Genomic DNA, 19,763 nt, shown 5'->3' on the forward strand with positions numbered 1-19,763 from the left:
GCACCTCCCCTCCCGCTAGAACTTAGTTTTTTAATAAAAATTTTAACAAACAATACGAATACAACCTTTGCTTTGAAGACTAACATTTTTTTTTGCAGGAATGGTACCTTTATAAAGATCGTGGTTGCCCCCGTACTTATTTGTTCTTTCTTCATATCCAATTAAATGAAAATACTAGTTTTTCCGTAGCCCAACTCTCTAGGCATGTTGGGTCTAGCTCAGGAGAAAGGAAGCAGGAGCCGTTGGATTTAAACAGTTTGGTGTAATCCTTTTCTACGCTCTCTCTCGCTAGCCGGGGACGTGGTGTCGGCTACACGGGGCTTTCCGTCCACGCAGTACCGGAATGAAGGAGTCTGGGAGGGGGTCGGGGAAGGAAAAGACGGAAGAGACATTAAGTAATTGGTTCTCGAAGGTATAAAATGATGTTTAGGATCAGCTCTAAGGCACCGAATTTAAACGCCCGCCCCCTCGGCCGCTTCGGCCCCGCCCCTCACTGTCGTCACGCTGACTTCCCCCCTGGCCTCTGCGGATTGGCCGCTGCCTCCGCCTCTGAAGTGCGGCGAAAGTGCTTGGGGTTTGCTTCCGGGTCTTGGGCTTAAGCACCGGGTGCTGAGGATTCTGGGAGCCCACAGTCCTTATGGTGTCTGTGTGATCTCCGGGGGCTGCTGAATCGGACCTCGGCCAACGTGAGCGGTAGCAGTTTGTCTTTCTTATCCGAGTGGGGCGGGAAAGGGCGGTTGGGATCGGAGTCGCCGGCGGACAACCGAGTGCGGTGGTGGAGGCCCCAGGGCGGCGGGCGGGTGGCGGAGCCCAGCTCCTGCGGGCGCGTCTCGTGTCCCGGCGCCGCGGAGAGCGCAGCGCGAAGGCAGCGTTGCAGACGGCGTTCAGCAGGGTCCGGGCCTCCACGCCCCTCGCGGAGTCGGCAGGTCGAGGAGTCAGCAAGTTCCTGGTGACATCCCGAAGGTGAACTCCGGGGAGACAAGAATGATCATAATCCGGGCTGTGTGGGAGACGGCGGCGCCCCCAGCGGCAGGAAACACTTTTCCTGCCCCCTCTGGATACATCCCTTTCCCTGTTTTGAAAATCTCTAGAGACATATAGTGGTTCCCACAACATCCCGCACATACTTGCTTTTCTTACGCTTAACGGGGTTTTAGAAGCCCCTTCTGCTGAGATATTATTTTGGCTGCCTGTAACCAAAAGTAACATAAGGAAGGAGCCCTGATTTTATCAGCATCCTTTGGGATGAGGTTCCCGTCTTTTGAGTATTCCTTAAACTATAACCTACAAAAGATCTGAATTTGTATTACGTTGACTCCTGTAATGGATCAACAAAAGGTTGGAGAATTTTGGCCAGGTCACTGTTATTAAAGTTTAACATAGTTTTATCCAGGATACTTAGTAATTGTGATTAAAATATATTTCTTTGTGATTTTTCAATATTCTTTTTGTAGTTACTAACCTATTTTCTGTTGTGTGAGGTTTAAAGTGCAAGCCTTAGGGAGCCTGGTGGAGTATGGTGGGGTTGAGAATTTTTTAAACTCTGTCATGGCAGTACTTGTATTTTGTAAGGGTTTTGCCGTGTCAAATCACATAATAATTCTATGAGGAATATCCTTGTTTCACAGATGACAAAAACGTAAGCTAGGTGACTTGTCCAAGGCCACAGAGCTAGAAGAAGAGGAACACAAACTCAGATCTTCGTGACAGAATTTTTTGTACAAAATGGGAGTAACCTAAGAAGACTTATTCTTTGTGCACCCTGAGCCTCATTGTTTGTTTGTTTCTTTTGTTTTTTATCCTCACCTGAGGACATGTTTGTATTCATCTTCAGATAGAGCGGGAGGGAGAGAGAGAAACATTAATGTGAGAGAGACAGGTTGAGTGGTTGCCACCCACACGACCCCAACCGGGGCCAGGGACAAACTGCAATAGAGGTACATGCCCTTAGCAGGAACTGAACCCAGGACTCTCTGGTCCATGGGCCGACGCTCTAACCGCTGAGCTAGACTGGCCAGGGCTCATTGTTTGTTTCTTGAGAACTTTTGATTTGAGGTTATTTAAGTAAATTTTAAGGAATACATTATGGAAATTACTTCACGAGGATTTCTTAATACTTTAAGAAATGAGAATTTGTCTTATGGGGAATAACTTGATATTATTTTTCTTCAAAGCATAAAAGATGACAACAGCAGCTCGACCAACTTTTGAACCTGCTAGAGGTGGGAGAGGAAAAGGAGAAGGTGATTTGAGCCAACTCTCAAAGCAATATTCAAGTAGAGACCTACCTTCTCATACAAAGATAAAATATAGGTAATGAAGATTTTCTTTTTTTTGTTGTTTACAAAGCAAGACCAAATCTGATAAAGGGCATGGTCATGAGATAGTAGCACGTTTGGGTTATATCACTTAAGTTATTTATTTTTATGTGAGTAGAATGCAGTAGAATAATACTAAAATTATGTAGCTATAAATAACTATCAGGTATTTATTAAGTAGAAATTCCTGTTAACCAAGAATATCCACATGTAGATGGAAAAATAATACATAACTTCAGAGAGACAGTGCACTGTCAGTATTAATCAATATGAGAATAAAAGTGTTACCATAATGTGCCCTGAGTTGACCTACTAACAAAAAGTAAAGGCGTATAAGAAAATTTTTTTAATGTGTTTTAATTGATTTTTTAGAAAGAGGAAGAAAGAGAGAGAAGCATCGATGTGAGAAATTTCAATTGGCTGCCTCCTGCACACCCCCTGCTGGGGATGGAGCCAGCAACCCAGGCATGTGCCCTCACTGGGAATTGAACCAGGACCTCTTAGTCCATGGGATGATGCTCAATCCACTGAGCCGCACTGGCTGGGCAGTAAAGACATTTTAATCGATCTCCAGGCTTATTATGGGAATATATGTGATTCATTTTGGGATTCTTGAAATATTGGAAATATCACAAGGATGTCTGTCAGTAACCCTGAGATTAGGGTAATATTCTTGTCCAGTTCCTTCTTTTGTGTTTGAGGGACTCAAGGACGAAGTTGCTTTTTGTGAATTATCTTCCATTGCTACAGCCATGTGTTTTTTAAGAAACATTTTTGCCCTGGTTTGTTTCTGCTTTAGACAGACCACTCAGGATGCCCCTGAAGAGGTTCGGAACCGTGACTTCAGAAGAGAGTTAGAGGAGAGAGAGAGAGTTGCTGCAAGAGAAAAAAATAGAGATCGTCCAACTCGAGGTACCCACACTACCTCAGATATTTGTCTTATAAAATTGTTGAAAATCGTTTTTCTTTCACTTGGTAATTGAAACAGATTACTATTTTTGTTTGCTTTTAAATATTGGTGGTATGAACTGTAACACTTTGCTAAATGGTATATGTTTAGATTAAATTAGGTATGATAATAAAGTTGATTCCAGTTTCATCTTTTTATGGTTCTATATTAGAAGGGACAAGATGACCTGGGATATTTAGCAGCCATTGTTCCAGTTTAGATCAAGGAGTTTTGACTGTTTACAAGAGCCATATTTTTTGAGACTTCCTGGTCTCTGTCTATGAAGTTCTCCCATTTTTGTTACTGGCTATTAGAAGGCACCAAGGGGCATATAATTCTAGCTTATGTAAACTGTTCTCTAAATTTCCTGAGAGAGTCTACAGTTTCCATATTAAAATCAATACTTTCATTAATTTACTCAGCAAATATATATTACTAAGGGCTTATTTGCCGGGCACTGTGGTTTTTATCCCAGCTGTCATGATAGTTATAATCTACATTCTTTGTACCCACAGGTTCCTAAAATGTTATGAGAAATGCAGTATTTGTTTCAGTAACCTAAGTGATGTTTGTCTTTCCTCAGAACACACAACCTCCTCTTCAGTGTCAAAGAAGCCTCGGTTAGACCAGATTCCTGCTGCCAACCTTGATGCAGATGATCCTCTAACAGACGTATGTTTTGTTTCTTCCTTTCATCTCCATAGTAATTATATCATGTTTTCTGAAAGACTTTTTTATTCTTGTGGCTTTAAGAAGAGCCCTGTATTTCTTTTTACTTCACTGTTATTCAAATGCTAAAGTTTATAGTTGATTTTAAAACAAAAATTTTTGCTCTTTGGTTAATCAAACTTCAAGGACGAGTTTGATCTCTGGAAAACCAAATAAGGAAGTGATCTATTAAAGACTATGCCTTCCTAAAAAATAACTCCCTATATTAAACCATAGAGATTGGGCTACCATGTTATAGCTCTCCAGAGGGCACTCTTCAGACTGGGCACTCTTATCAATAGCAGCACCTAGAGTTGAACCCAGGGACCTTTTTACATTAGATACCACTGATGCCCCTCTAATGTGTGATGCACTTAATGGCTCCCTCTGTGCTTAGGGAGGGAAGTGATCTAAGTGGAAGGTTTTTAAGGATTAGTGCTTTAGTTAACATTAAAATTTAATGGCACCCATAGTCTATAATTAATTTGCAGTTTTCTACATACAGTGAAATTTGAGTGACTTTTTATGAGTAGCAGCATTTAATTAAGTGCATATGTCAGCAATTAATTCTGGATTGAATTAAATATAATTTAGTAATTAAATATAGGTAACTCAGTGAGACTTATGTTTATTCATTTGAAATTGGTTTCTTCTGAGAGTTTAGCACCCTTTTTGTACTTTTGATTATTCTGCCTAGCTCGAAGTTGTTTTGAGCTGTATAAAACAATTTTGATTTTTAGGGTGATATACTGTGTGCATTTGGAGTGTATATCAGTGTAAAGTGTTCCTTTTCTTGTTTTAGAAATATTTTTATATCTAAATTCCCTTTTGCCTGTAAATTTCAAGGGTACTTTGTTATACTATTTGTTGTTATAATCTCTAAAACACTTCAGGGGTTGACATCTTAGTGAATATTCTTAAGTGGGATTTATTTTTTGGTTAGTTGTTAATTTTAATCATATTTAGATGCATTTATCTTTCCCACTAATCATGCTCCAAAGATTTGATAAGTGCAATTTTTATGGAAAAAAATTAATGTGAATATTCTCTCCAATGGGTCATCACATTGTTTTTTAGGAGGAAGATGAAGATGAAGATTTTGAAGAGGAGAGTGATGATGATGATACTGCAGCTCTTCTTGCAGAACTAGAAAAAATTAAAAAGGAAAGAGCTGAAGAGCAAGCCAGAAAGGTAAAATCAAAGTGTTAAATATTTACATCTTCTTATATAAACTCAAATATAAATTTTTTTTAACATGGTAAGCACTTTTATTTACTTATTTATTTATTTTTTGTTAATTCTCACCTGACAGTATCTTTCCATTGGTTTTTAGAGAGAATGGAAGGGAGGGAAGGAGAGAAAGAAAAAACGTTGATGTGAGAGAGAGAGACATTGATTGATTCCACATGAACCCGACTAGGGCCAGGGATTGAACCTGAAAGCCAGGTACATGCCCTTGACTGAAAGGAACCCATGATCCTTTGGTCTACGGGCTGACACTCTAACTGCTGAGCCAAACCGGCCAGGGCTAAAGTAGAAATATTTTTAATTCAAGTAATATTTTATATTACAAATTGTCCTTGCCATGTCTAGATATTATAGCACCCATAGGTCTGTAAAACTGATAATTTTTTGTGGCATTTTAAGTCTCTTGGTTATGTTAGAAATTCTTTCCAAATAATTCAGACATGGTTAATAATATACTCATCACACTGCTCTTTAATCCCTTGTTTGTTTGCTTAACACACATTTAGTTAATGTCTATTAAGTGTCAGAAGAATAAAAGATGACTAGGATGTAGTCCTGGCCTACTAAGTACTCACAGATACAGTGAGGCCATTGTCATTTCTTTCCTTGTCTCCTGCCTCAGCCTTCTTTCCAGGCACTTGTTGAAGCAGTCTGTCAATAGAATTTATGTAACCTAGGACAATTTACGTAACTTCTTCGAGCCCCCTGCCCCCCATCTCTCAATTTACACAATGGAAGAAAAGGATATTTAACTCAAAGATAGTTATAAGGATTAAATAGGATCCATAGTAATAAAAAAAAGAGATGAAACGGGAGGCAAGAGGAGGTTCAGAGATTTGTAAACCAATGTTAAAGGAGTTTGGACTCTGTTCTGAAGGATATGAGAAGCTAGTCAATTTCAGCAGGAGATTGGTGAGGCTGGGTATGCATTTTAGAAAGATTATTCTGGTAGAAGTATGGCGAGTACGTTGGAAAGAATTGATGTAGGAGGCTGTTCCAGTAATCCTCACATATAGTTAGAAGAATTGTGTATAATAGGAGTTGGAATTGAAAGAAGTAAACAGATGTTGATAGAGCTATCAAGGAGGTAGAATTGACCAGATAAAGTGACTGATCAAATGTGGCAGTAAAGATGACCCCCATTTTCTGGGTAGATGTTGGTGCCATCCACTTAACACACAATACAGAAGGATGGGCATATTTAGGTGGAGAGAAAAGATGATTCGTTCTGTTTGGAACATGTTGAATTTGCTACATTGTGAGATGTCCAAGTAGAGATATCTGTCTCCACTTTCAACCAGAACAGAGCAGCTTGTTTTATGGTGTCTGTGTAAGATTTTATTTAAGCGAAGAATTGTTTTCTGTTTAAAATAGAGAGGAAGAAGACTCAGAGGAAAGATTGACGTAGGTTAATGCTTGGAATCTAGGGAGGTAGAATTCATGTGGGTCAGAAGGGTCAGAATTCAGAAAAGAGGTCCAATTTGAAATAGGCTTTGCATGCTGCTAGAATTCAAATTGGAAGAAGAAAAGTATTTTACTAGACATTTATCAGAGTTTGGCATAGGATAGCATAACTTCTATAATAGTTCACAATTTTTATATCTAATTGTAGAAATCAAAGGATTTAAGAATCTTCCTAATATCAGTTGTACACCACTAGAGGGCAGTTGTTCCATTCCAAAATACCTTTGATTTATCTAACAGCTCTGAATACGTAAAGAGATGAGCAATTTAAATGCATTGGTTAACCTTTAGGGAGGATAGGCATTTTAGACATTTAAACATTTTTGAGATTCATCTAATCTCTGTAAACAAATTTGTTGGTGTTTGTTGGGGTTGAATGACAGTTAATTCTTCTGTCCCTGTCTCCCTGGCTTTCCAGTGGTTACTTTTTGAGTGTCCCAAAATAACATTTCAAACCAGTCTGCCTATTTCAGGGGCTGGCAAACTTTCTGTAAGGGCCAGAGAGTGAATATATTAGGCTTGTGGGCCACTGTCACAACTATTCAGGCCTGCTTGTAGCACAAGAAGCCATAGACAGTACATAAATGAATGAATGTGACTGTGTTCCAATAAAATGTTACTTACAAAACAGGGTGGTTTGAATTTGACCCACAAGCTGTATAGCTTTAGCCTGCATTCATAAAGCATAATGCACTTGGTACTTGAATATGGAAAGGGTTGGCACCTTTTTTTTTCTCCAGGGCTGTGTGTGGCAACCAGCCAGTAACTCCTAAAGGAAATACAGTCGTCCCTTGCCACTTCGCGCTTCGACTTTCGCGGCTTCACTCTATCACGATTTTTAAAAATATATTCATTAAAAAGTTTATTTGAGCCCTGGCCGGTTTGGCTCAGCGGTTAGAGCGTCGGCCTGCGGTCTGGAGAGACCCGGGTTCGGTTTCCGCTAAGGGCACGTACCTTGGTTGCAGTTTGTCCCCAGCCCTGGTTGGGTCGTGTGGGTGGCAACCACTCGATGTGTCGCTTTCACGTCGATGTTTCTCTCTGTCTCTCTCCCTCTCACTCTATCTGAACAAAATATCGAAAAATGTCCTCGGGTGAGGATAAAAAAAAAAAAAGTTTATTTGAGACAGTGAAAATGATACAGCACACGCTCGGTTGTCCGAGTCAATTATACACCCCTGTATTACAATTAAAATTACTGTATGTATGGACTGTAGGCCTATGTATTTGAGCACCTCTGGAATCCTTCAACGCCAGGTGCAACCACTAGAGTCTGGAACAGATTAACTGCGATAAACGAAGGACGGCTGTATATTCTGAACACAGAATGGCCAGGATCTTATTACATCACACATGTTGTTATAAATTTGGATACTTTATATACTTGAGCTCCTATTTTTCTAGCATCTCAGAGAAATGTTTTAAATTTCAGCAAAAATGTAATTTGTTAAAAATAAATATATAGCCCTGGCCGTTGTGGTTAGTGGTCATGGGTTTGATCCCTGGCCCCAGTTGGAGCGCGTGTGGGAGGAAGGCAATCGATGTATGTCTCTCACATTGATGTTTCTCTCTCCCTCTCTCTCTCCCTCCCTCCTTCCCTCCCTCCCTTTCTTCCTCTACCCCCTCCCTCCATTCTACTCTCTGAAAAACAATGGAAAAAAATATCCTTGGGTGAGGATTAAAAAATAATAATATAAATAAATATATAGTTTATAGAAAGCTATCTGTTCTTTTATTTTTAATGTTTTTCACTGATTTACTTTTTAGAGAAAGATTTCACTGATTTTTACTTTTTCGAGAAAGGGGAAGGGAGAGGGAGTGACAGAGAGAGAAACATCAATCAATTGCCTCTCGAACACATCCTGACCAGAAATCATGTGTGCAACCTGGGCATGTGCCTTGACTGGGAATCAAACCAGCAACTTTTCAGTGCTCTGGACGACGCTCAACCAACTGAGCCACACAGGCCAGGGCTAAAGTTATCTGTTCTTAATCTATAGTGGATATTCCTGACTTTGTTAAAAGTCTCAGCAGTGGCCTAAACACCCTCCCCCTGGAAAATTGCATTTTCTCACCTTCTAGTTATTTGGCCTCATACAAAGATGAAATTCAATGTTCACATTTGGATGTCGGGAGCACTGGGTTATTGGAGGGATTGAGCAAAAAAGAAAGAAAAAAGAAAAAACGTATGGACATGGACAATAGTACGGCGATTGCAGGGGACGGGTTTGGGGGGAGGTGGAGGAAGAGCATAGGGGAGATAAATGGTGATGGGCGGAGACTGGACTTGGGGTGGTGAACAGAGTACATTATACAGATGATGTGCTGTGGAACTGTGCACCTGAGACCTATATAATTTTGTTAGCCAGTGTCACCCCAATAAATTCAATTTTTAAAACAGTATCATTAACCTGTGTTGAAAATTAGGTTATTTTTCCAAGTCTTTTAACATAGGTTTATTTTAAGTGGACTTCCCGAAAGTCTCTTTTTCTTTGATTTAGTAAGTCATCAATGTCTGTCATCCCTAAGACACAACAAAGTGGGATTTATCTTGGGTTAAGATAGCATGGAATCAGGTAGACTTAGAAGTTATGGTTAAGGATTTTAGACATTTTATATTCATGTTTCTAACAATGAAATGGGGAGGGTGTGGATTTGAATTTAAAGACATTAATGCTAAAATAAAAGTGAAGAGCCCGGCCGGTGTGGCTCAGTTTGAGGGTCGACCCATGTACCAAGGGGTCACCAGTTTGATTCCCAGTCAGGGCACGTGTCCAGGTTGTGGGCCTGATCCCAAGTAGGGGGTGTGGTGCAGGAGGCGGCCAATCGATGTTCTCATTGAAGTTTCTCTCTCTCCCTCTCCATTCCTCTCTCTCTAAAAATAAAGAAAAATAAAATAAAAAGTGAAGAAAGACAAGCTTGTAACTGATAAGGTATGAGAGGTATAAAAATAGAAAGTAAAATCATAAGAACAGTGGATAAACATAAGGTAAATTGGTAGAAGTGCATGTTAATAAAATTTTGATAGTTTGTCTTATTTTAGGAGATACTTCTTGGTTAATAAAACCTCTCAATTTTAGAGATGCAAGTTTACATTGTTGGTAAATCAAAATAAAAAAGTATTTATAATCAGTTATGTATAGCCCGTCTTTAAAAATCATGGTAATAGCCTTGCTAAATGTCTCTGGTGTTTAATACATTCTTAAATTATTAGAATGTTTATTGGTAGACTTTCTTAAAATAAGCAATTTAGTGTTTACTTCAAGAAAATAGCCCTGGCCAGTTTGGCTCAGTGGTTAGAGCGTCGGCCTGCGGTCCGGAGAGACCCGGGTTCGGTTCCCACTAAGGGCACGTACTTCGGTTGCAGTTTGTCCCCGGCCCTGGTTGGTCGTGCGGGTGGCAGCCACTCGATGTGTCCCTTCACGTCAATGTTTTTCTCTCTCTCTCCCTTCCTCTCTCTCCCTCCCACTCTATCTGTACAAAAAATGGAAAAATATCCTCAGGTGAGGATAAAAAAAAAAAAGAAAATAGAGCCCTGGCCGGTTTGGCTCAGCAGTTAGAGCGTTGGCCTGCAGTCCAGAGAGACCCGGGTTCGGTTCCCGCTAAGGGCACGTGCCTCGGTTGCAGTTTGTCCCCAGCCCTGGTTGGGTCATGCGTGTGGCAGCCACTCAATGTGTCCCTTTCACATCAATGTTTCTCTCTCTCTCTCTCCCCCCCTCCCTCCCACTCTATCTGAAAAAAAATGGAAAAATGTCCTTGGGTGAGGATTTAAAAAAAAAAAAAAATAGATTCAAGTATGCATCTGAAGAATTTTAGATTCAAAAAAGACTCATGCATGCCCTGGCTGGTTTGGCTCAGCGGTTAGAGTGTCGGCCTGCGGTACAGAGAGACCCGGATTCGGTTCCCGCTAAGGGCATGTACCTCGGTTGCAGTTTGTCCCCGGCCCTGGTTGGTTGTGCGGGTGGCAGCCACTTGATGTGTCCCTTCACAACGATGTTTCTTTCTCTCTCTCTTCCTCTCTCTCCCTCCTGCTCTATCTGAATAAAAAATGGAAAAATGTCCTCAGGTGAGGATAAAAAACAAACAAACAAACAAAAAAACTCATGCATGAAATAGTTATAATAAAAATGTCAAATTATTTTAAAAAGCAAGACTTTTCTGGTATGTCTTGAAAACAAACAAAACAACACTACCTTAATATTCGTTTTTAACAGTCCTTTAAAACAGGAGTTGTATAACAGATTGACCCTGGAGTTAATGTAAGTAAATATGAATCTTCCCCTATCATTGACAGGAACAAGAGCAAAAAGCTGAAGAAGAAAGGATTCGTATGGAAAACATTCTGAGTGGAAACCCTCTCCTTAATCTCACTGGCCCATCCCAGCCGCAGGCCAACTTCAAAGTTAAAAGAAGGTACTATACAGTAATGAGTTGGGAATATATACATACAGATTATGTGTTTTATAGCAAACTATGTTGTGTAAAGATTCTAAAATCCCTCTTTCCACTGATACTCTTCTCTGTCAGATGTTGGAATAATGGAAGAAGGAGAATGAAACAAAATACATGTATTTTCAATAGATATTTACAGGAATCAGCTGTTTCCAGATACAGTTCTAAGCATTAGAGATGGAGCAGTGCACTGAGCCTTTGACCCTACAAAGTTTACATTTTAGGTGTATGTGTCAGGGGTTCCATGACCACCTTCATATCCAGAGACTCACTGGAAGAACTCATGGGACTCAGCAAACAGTTGTACTCGTGATAAGCGTAGTAAAGGTACACAGATCATAAGGGGAAAAGGGATTGAAGTAACCCCAGGTGCATGGCTTCCTTATGCTCTGTCCCTGCCATGAGGGGCCACACAGAGCACATCCTTTCCTCTAGGAACAACACTGTAGTAACATCTGCAATGTTTCTGCCCAGGGAAGCCCATTAGAGACTCTGTGCTCAAGGTTTTTACCAGGGGCTGGTCATATTAACCTCTGCCTAGCACATACCAAAATTCAGACTTCCAGAGGGGAAACAGGTGTCCACATAAACCACATTATATATACACCCAGTCTAGGCACAGTGATAGAAGATTCCCTGAGTCCAGTTTCCAAGGGCCAGCCTAGGGCCAACCTTGCAAGTGGGCCTATCTGAGGATAGCAGTTATAAACCTGCCATGTTAACTCTCTTCTGTATAGTGTGTACATTTGGAGGGGTGAATTAGAAAGGTGGAGGGTGAGAGAATATAAACAGTAAATACTGAATATAGCCCTGGCTGGGTAGCTCATTTGGTTAGAGCATCATCCCAGTAGGCCAAGGTTGCAGGTTTGATCCCTGGTTAGGGCACATACAAGAAGCAACCAGTGAATGCATAAATAAGTGGAACAACAAATCTCTTTCTCTCAAATCAATTTTATTTTATTTTATAATTTTTTTGTCCTCACCCGAGGACATTTTTCCATTTTTTGTTCAGATAGAGTGGGAAGGAGAGAGAGAGAGAGAGAATATCAATGTGAAAGGGACACATCGAGTGGCTACCCACCCACACAACCAACCAGGGCCGGGGACAAACTGCAACCAAGGTACGTGCCCTTAGCGGGAACCGAACCCGGGTCTCTCTAGACCGCAGGCCAACGCTCTAACTTCTGAGCCAAACTGACCAGGGCTGTAGGTTCAACTTTTACACTGTATCCGGTTTCCCGCCACCTCTGCTGCCCTCTCCAGTGTGGAGTGATGCAGGGCCCCCAGCTGGTCTTGTTCTTGCACACTCACCACTCTCCAGCCCTACCCCCAGGTGTTTTCTGAACACAGCAGCACTGTGGTCCTTTTAAAATGAGAGCTCATAGTCTTCTGTTTTAAGCCATCCCGTGACTTTCTAACTCATTTGTAGTAAAAACTCAACTCCTTACAATGGCAACAGCATGGTCGAGGAAAGGAATTGCCTGGCAGGTGATATTTTATCACAGACCAGACTCTAAGGTATTTGACCTGAATACTTAAAGGTAGGGAAGAGTATAAACAAAGGTTGGAGTGGGGAAGGTGACAGATATGACATGTTAGATTCAGAGTGTTATATAAGTCTATGTGGAAATGTTGAATTAGGTAGCTTAATTAATGGTTCTGGAGTTAATCCAGGCTAGAGATAGTGAATTTGAGAGCTGTCAATGTACAGGAGTTTTCTAAAGCCAGGAAGACTAGATGAGGTCACCAAGGGAGTGAGTGCAGCCAGAGGGAGAAGTCAGAGGCCTGAGCCTGGGATAATGTTTAAAGCAGCGGTTCTCAACCTGTGGGTCGCAACCCCTTTGGGCGTCGAACGACCCTTTCACAGGGGTCGCCTAAGACCATCGGAAAACACATGTTTCCGATGGTGATTCATAACAGTAGCAAAATTACAGTTGTGAAGTAACAACGGAAATAATCTTATGGTTGGGGGGTCACCACAATATGAGGAACTGTATTAAAGGGTCGCGGCATTTGGAAGATTGAGGACCACTGGTTTAAAGATTAAATAAGTGGTTAGCTATCAGTGCCCGGAACATACTAGGTGCTCAGTAAATATTGATTGAATGAATTTTGAATGAAAAAAAAAAAAACTAGGCTAAGAAGGAGCAGCCAGTGAGGGAGGAAGGAACCAAAAGAGATTGGTGGGTGTCTGGGAAGCCAGCAGACAAAGCTTGCTGTCGAGAGCAGGGGAGTGGATTGGTCAAGTAATGATAATAGGGACATGGCCCTTGGGTTTAGCAACATGGAAGAGCAGGTTGGTGTTGAGAAGGGGCTAAAAACCGTGGGCTGAGTTGAGTGGATAGAGGAAAAACTGTGTCGATTATATTTCTGTTGATGTTAAACTCTATACTTTGTTCTCCTGCCTTGTTTGGATGCAAATGGAGTTGTTTGGAGACTGGAACACATCTTAATATGCAGGTCTCATTTGACCCTGCTCTGCTCAGCTTTTCACTCATCTGTGTGTTGCACGTGATGACTTTACTAACACTACTATTTCCAAAGATGCCACATTCTTTGCTCATTTTTCACGTGCAGTTTCTTCTGGCATGCATACATGTGCACATAGATACACGTTACATGGGCTTCCATTTTATATGTATTTGTAAGAGGATATATATTACAGAATGGGATTTTGCTTTATATGTTAGATGATATTTTGAAATCACACTCTTAATTTTCTATAAAACATATTTTATAGCCCATTCATGGGTAGTTTTGTTTTTTAATTTTTTTTCATTGATTTTAAAAAAATCTTTATTGTTGAATGTATTACACATGTTCCTCATTTTTCCCCCATTGACCCACTCCTGCCCCCCTCCCGCCTTTTCCCACACTATTGTCTGTGTCCATTGGTTATGCATATAAGTTCTTTGGTATATTTCTTCCCACCCCTCAACCCATTTCCCTTTGAGGTTTGTCAGTCTAGCAATGAATTTGTACTTCTTAATCCCTTCACCTTTTTCACCCATTCCCCCAAACCCCCTCCCATCTGGCAACCAACAAAATGTTCTCTGAGAATGTTTCTATTCTACCTGTTCATTTTATTTTTAGATTCCATTGTCAATAGATATGTATTCATTGCCATTTTGTTTGTTCATACATTTTATCTTTTTCTTCAAAAAGACCCTTCATCATTTCCTATACTAATGGTTTGGTGGTGATGAACTCCTTTAACTTTTTCTTGTCTGGGAAACTCTTTATATGTCCATCGATTCTAAATGACAGCTTTGCAGGATAGAGTAATCTTGGTTGTAGGTTCTTGGCATTTCATCACTCTGAATATTTCTTGCCACTCCCTTCTGGCCTGCAAAGTTGCTTTTGAGAAATCAGCTGACAGCCTTATGAGAACTCCCTTGTATGTAACTAACTGCTTTTCTCTTGCTGCTTTTAAGATTCTCTCTTTGTCTTGAACCTTTTGCATGTTGATGATGATGTGTTTTGGTGTGGGCCTCTTGGGGTTCATCTTGTTTGGGACTCTCTGTGCTTCCTGGACTTGTATGTCTGTTTCCTTCACCAAGTTAGGGAAGTTTTCTGCCATTATTGTTTATTTTATTATTGCTTTTCTCCTTCTGGCACCCCCAAGATGCGAATGTTGGCACGCTTGAAGTTGTCCCAGAGGCTCCTTACACTATCCTGATTTTTTTGGATTCTTTTTTCTTTTTGCTGTTCTGATTGGGTGTTTTTTGCTTCCTTATATTCCAAATCAGTGGTCTGCTTCTTGGATTTACGTACTCTACTATTGAAGCTGTGTAAATTATTCTTTATTTCAGCTAATGCCTCCTTCATTTCTGACTGTGCATCCATCATTTCTGACTGGTCCTTTTTTATGCTCTTGAGGCCCTCACTAAATTCACTGAGCATCCTTATAAGCAGTATTTTGAACTCAATATCTGTTAGGTTGCTTATCTCCATTTCGCTTAGTTCTTTTCCTGGGGTTTTGTTCTGTTCTTTCATTTGGGACCTGTTTCTTTGTCTCCTCATTTTGGCTGTCTCTCTGTGTTTGTTTCTGTGTATTACTTATCGAGAGGTATGGGGCCATCTAGACTAGATGCTGCTTGTCTGAAAGAATTTAGGAAAACCTGAAGCAGAATCCAAGCAACTTGCAACAGCTTGGCTGGGCCTGAAAGTTGGGTGGGGCGGGGTCTCAGGGACTCACCAGGGTGGGGCTACCAGTGTGAGCCAGGTTGCTGGAGTCCCAGATATGGCAACTGTCTGCCGCCCCAGGGAAGGGCTCACCAAAGGAACAAAGGCCTCTGGCAGTACGTTTGTCCTGGAGAAAGCCCCCTCTCCAGCCCTCGCTCCAATGCCAAACAGCTCAGTTCTTCCCTGTATGTCTCTGGCGCCCCTCGAGCTGCATCTCCTCCAAGCTTAGAGGGAGAGAGTCCGATAAGTCCGTGCGGGCCCTTTAAGGAGCTGCCTGGGGCTCCAGGAGCCTCAGCCTCCCTGAGCCTCAGTTCCCGCTGGTTTTTCCAGCCAGAAGTTATGGGGACTTCTCTTCCTGGCACTGGAACCCTGAGCGGGGCATCTGGTGTGGGACAGGGACCCCTCAGTCCTCAGGAAGGACCTTCCCAGCCGAGGTGTCCTCCTGATTTTTTCTGACACACGTGGGTGTGGGACCAGCCCATCGCGCCTCCGCCCCTCCTACCAGTCTCGATGCAGCTTCTTTAATTCCGTAGCTGTAGGACTTCCATTCAGCTTGATTTCAGGTGGCTTTGAATGATGGTTGTTCTGTAGTTCAGTTGTAACTTTGATGTGGTTGTGGGAGGACGCGATACCGCCATCTTGACCGTAAGTCTCTGTTTGTTTTGTTTTTTTATTGATGCTTTTTTATAGAGAGGGAGAGAGAAATATCGATGAGAGAGAACATCAATTGGCCGTCTCCTGCATCCCCCCCATTGGGGATTTGGCCCACAAACTGGGCATGTGCCCTGACCGGGAGTCGAACCAGCGACTCTTGGTGCATGGGTCGACGTTCAACTACTAAGCCACACCGGCTGGGCCATGGGTGTTTTTTATGCTTGTGCATTATGAAATTTAACCAGAAGAATCCTACCATCGCCCTGCCCTGGCTTCTTCAGTGCTAGTTCTTCATGGTTAATGCAGACATGCATCAATATATGAGCCTTAATTGTTATACGCCAGTACTTTCTTCTCCTTTGATTGTTCTGAAGTGTAAATACTACAGTGGACGATTACTAATGTTAACTGATGAAAAAATAGATAAAATCCTTAAAATCACATAATCTTAACTACAGTAAATGGGTCAGTTATCATCTAGAATTGTCTGTATTAATCAGTGATACCAGATGCTGCCTCTTTGTTTTAGACCTGAAAACATTTGATATTTATGCAATTAAAATGTATGTATTTCTGCTTTCTGAATTAGTCAAAGCTTCTTATAATGGAGAAGTAGTAAGAATGTATTATATGTTCTAAATGGAAAAGTGCCCTTTCTGCTACTACAGAGCAAGATTACAACCCACTCAAAATTACTTTATTCTTTTGGGTATACTTGCTGCCTCTCTATACATGATGAGCGTCTTTCTGTGTAATGACTAAACTTTGCAATTTCACATAGTGTCTCCTGATTCAAGCATTATAAGAACGTTCTATTTTCTTTTTTTCCTTCAGGTGGGATGATGATGTTGTTTTCAAGAACTGTGCAAAAGGTGTAGATGATCAGAAGAAAGACAAAAGATTTGTCAACGATACACTGCGATCTGAATTTCACAAAAAATTCATGGAGAAATATATTAAATAGTACAGTTTTATGTGCTTAATTAAAGACTATGAAATGTAAATGATTGTTCTCATTATATTTTGTTTAGTTAGGTTTCTTTTCTCTTTCCCTCCATTTAAATTGTGAATAGGCTGCCCTAATTTTAAGTTCCAAAGTATCTTTTTCTTGATTGCTACCTTATTTGACAAGGACTTGGGAATTTGTCTAACCCAATTTCCAATCTCTGAATGTTTTCAGTCATGTTTTTTTAAATATGGGAAAGGTAATCTGCTTGTAATAAGTGTTTTTAAAAATCTAAATAACCAAATCTGTGTTCCCCCAACTTTTTGTTGAAATGTATGCAGCTTGTGAAACATTGCATATTTTATTTTGTGTATTATATTTCTTTGTGCATTAATTTTTTTCTCCTTGTTTCTCTACCATGGATTTAAGCTCGGGTAATTCATGATATCTTCTCTGTGTTTTTTAAAAATACAATGAAAGGTTAAAGGGATTCCATTGTGTGCCACATGATGTAATGAAGATGTGTCATCAACCAGGAAGCACCCCGGTTCTGTCTGAGGGAGCACAGAGTATCTTTTTTGCAGAGGCTCCTTTCTTCGCCCAAGACAGCTCTCGAAACTTGCCTAGAAAGCAGGTGGCACTCACCTTGTTCTCTGAGACACTCAGCTGTATGTTTCTCTCTAAGGACAGTTTGCACACTGACACGCATTAGCTGCAAAGCATAGGGAAGTTTTACCATCAAACGACAGTGAAATAAAACCTTTGGAAGTTGAATTTTGCTGATTTGTTTGTTATCTTGGAGAATGTGTATATGGAAAGTGGAAACATCTCTACGTTGCTGGGAAATGAAGTTTTTCTAAACTTGGGCTGTGGTTTTTAGGAGTGTCACTTTGATAGAAAGTTTGGGACCAAAAATTGAGTCTTTTAGAGATAAGATAGAGACCCTTCTGAGACCTAATCCACTACTCCAGCACTTCCCTGGTGGAAGCCCGAGTTGATGTATGTGGCCCGAGTTGAGTAGGGCTGGAAATGGAGCCCAGGTCTGGACTCATTCATGCTCTGCATTTTATTTCTCAACTGAGCTATTGAAATTTTGAATATTTTGACTAGTGTTTGTTTTTTTAAAGCCTTTAATATAAATGTTTTATTTTATCTCTAACTTTACAATTTATAAGGTACCTTTACATTCATTTTCAGTTTTTTCATAGCAGCACTTAATAGGAAGAAAGTACCAGGTTTTAGTTAAAGAAAATGAAAGTCAGGCTGAGTGACTGGATCAAGGACACGTGAGGGGACATGTATGAGTACCTTAAAACTACACGAAAATGTGTGGCATTAGGTTTCCAAAACGGGTCTGATTTGGGTACACCAGTACTCTAAGATCCACTTAAGATTCCTTATTTGAGCTTGATGGCTTCAGGGAGAATCAGAGTAAGGCTAATATCAATGATTTCTCCTCTTCCCTAATATTTTACAGTGGAAACCAACAAGTATAACCAGTCAGGTCCAGGACACAAGTGTTACAGTTTCAGCTCTCAGATTTATGGAGCAGGTAACGACCTTAGCTAAAATGCCTCGCTTCCTGGTTGCTGAACCTCTTGTGTTGACTTAAGGGAGGAATCTGTCCAATCCCTTCAAGGGGCCACGCTGAGCCAGGGCTCTGCAGCCAGATGGACCTGGGTGTTCTGCCCAGCTCTGTCACTTCGGGCTTCACTGAAAATGCAGCCATTTGACACCACTCCCTGTAAGGTGGCATTCTTTTCCCTGTTTCATAGGTAAGGAAATTGAAGTTCGCAAGAAAATTTGAAAAAATAAGCAAAGTCACAAATCTTTAAGGGGATAGGGCCAGGTTCAAAACTGGAACTACTTTTATTCTAAAGCCCGACTTAATTACCGTTTGACTGCTCTCTGTTAATTAGTCCTGAGTTTTCTCAACTATGAAACCATAGTAATGAGACAATTGCAAGGAATTTTGGTGGGAATTAATGAGACGGAAGTGTGACAGGCAGCAGGGATTTCACACGTGTTCTTTCTGCCCGCCTCTACTAGCAGAGAGCAGGGCTGGCCGGAAGTTTGAAAGCCTGGTCTGTTCTATCATAAAGGTCTGGATTTGAATTAAGATCTCTGGCCCCTCACACCTTGGGTTGGGCAGTAAGTATGGCAGAGAAGAATGCTTTTGCTTAGTTGTTAGGATTAGAAACCCAGTAATGGAAACTCAGTAAAATGGAGGTTTATTTTAAGAATACTTAAAAGGCACCTCCTCTGTCCAGCTCTCACTCTGCTGCTCACTATTCATCTGCCCCACTTCTGCAAGATGAGATTTCTGCACCAAAAAAAGGAGAGGCCACTCATCCACGCTCCTGGAGTCCCTGGAAGGGAGTCTTCATAGCTCCGCTGGCCAACAGAGCATCTGTGTTCTGAGACGAAGCTGGTCCAGTGAGCAGTGGCCAGGAACCAGGTTCCCTAGGACAAATGTGGGCAAGGGCAGGAAGACGTTCACAGTACACTCTCCAGAGCTGACATGGCTTGAGATTCTGTCACTCACCTGGTAGACAAAACCTGGAAACATGTCACAGCTGTAGCTCCCATCCTAGGTAGTGTCTAGGGTCTGCACCATGCTAGGGACATAACAAGGGTGGCCCTCTGCACTCTCTCCTGCCACATGTGGGCCTGGGCACAGCGGGGTTAGCGTCAGGTACTCAACCAGGCACAGGTGGAAAAGTTGGGACGCAGACAGCAAAGGCCTGGGAGTCGTGCCAAGAGCAGGGCCTGTGGGCCAATTTCCTGCTTGATGCCGGAAGCGCCGGCCCCAGGGAGCATGGTGGGGCCTGTCTTGTCTTAG

General features: G+C 41.4%; 1 protein-coding gene across 2 annotated transcripts; it reads left to right on the forward strand.

The window, feature by feature from the left end:
• The first annotated feature begins 590 nt into the window (after positions 1 to 590).
• CWC15 (CWC15 spliceosome associated protein homolog) lies at positions 591 to 17,695 on the forward strand. 2 transcript variants are annotated; one of them, XM_036258580.1, is made up of 7 exons: positions 591 to 686; positions 2,175 to 2,313; positions 3,118 to 3,230; positions 3,851 to 3,939; positions 5,053 to 5,166; positions 10,979 to 11,097; positions 16,810 to 17,695. In XM_036258580.1, the coding sequence occupies exons 2-7, from the start codon at positions 2,183 to 2,185 to the stop codon at positions 16,937 to 16,939; spliced, it is 696 nt and encodes a 231-aa protein (XP_036114473.1). In that variant the 5' UTR covers positions 591 to 686; positions 2,175 to 2,182; the 3' UTR covers positions 16,940 to 17,695. The 2 variants fall into 2 exon arrangements, with proteins under 2 accessions (XP_036114473.1, XP_036114474.1); XM_036258581.1 differs by having other exon boundaries at positions 599 to 693.
• Positions 17,696 to 19,763: the final 2,068 nt, after the last annotated feature.

The sequence above is a fragment of the Molossus molossus genome, unplaced genomic scaffold, assembly GCF_014108415.1.
Source record: "Molossus molossus isolate mMolMol1 unplaced genomic scaffold, mMolMol1.p scaffold_m16_p_13, whole genome shotgun sequence".
NCBI classification, from domain to species: Eukaryota; Metazoa; Chordata; class Mammalia; order Chiroptera; family Molossidae; genus Molossus; species Molossus molossus.

Coding starts and splice junctions, on each gene's coding strand:
- CWC15 (XM_036258580.1), top strand. CDS start 2,183: ATGACAACAGCAGCTCGACCAACTTTTGAACCTGCTAGAGGTGGGAGA. Junction 3,231..3,850: donor TAGAGATCGTCCAACTCGAG/GTACCCACACTA, acceptor GTCTTTCCTCAG/AACACACAACCTCCTCTTCA. Junction 11,098..16,809: donor AACTTCAAAGTTAAAAGAAG/GTACTATACAGT, acceptor TTTTTCCTTCAG/GTGGGATGATGATGTTGTTT.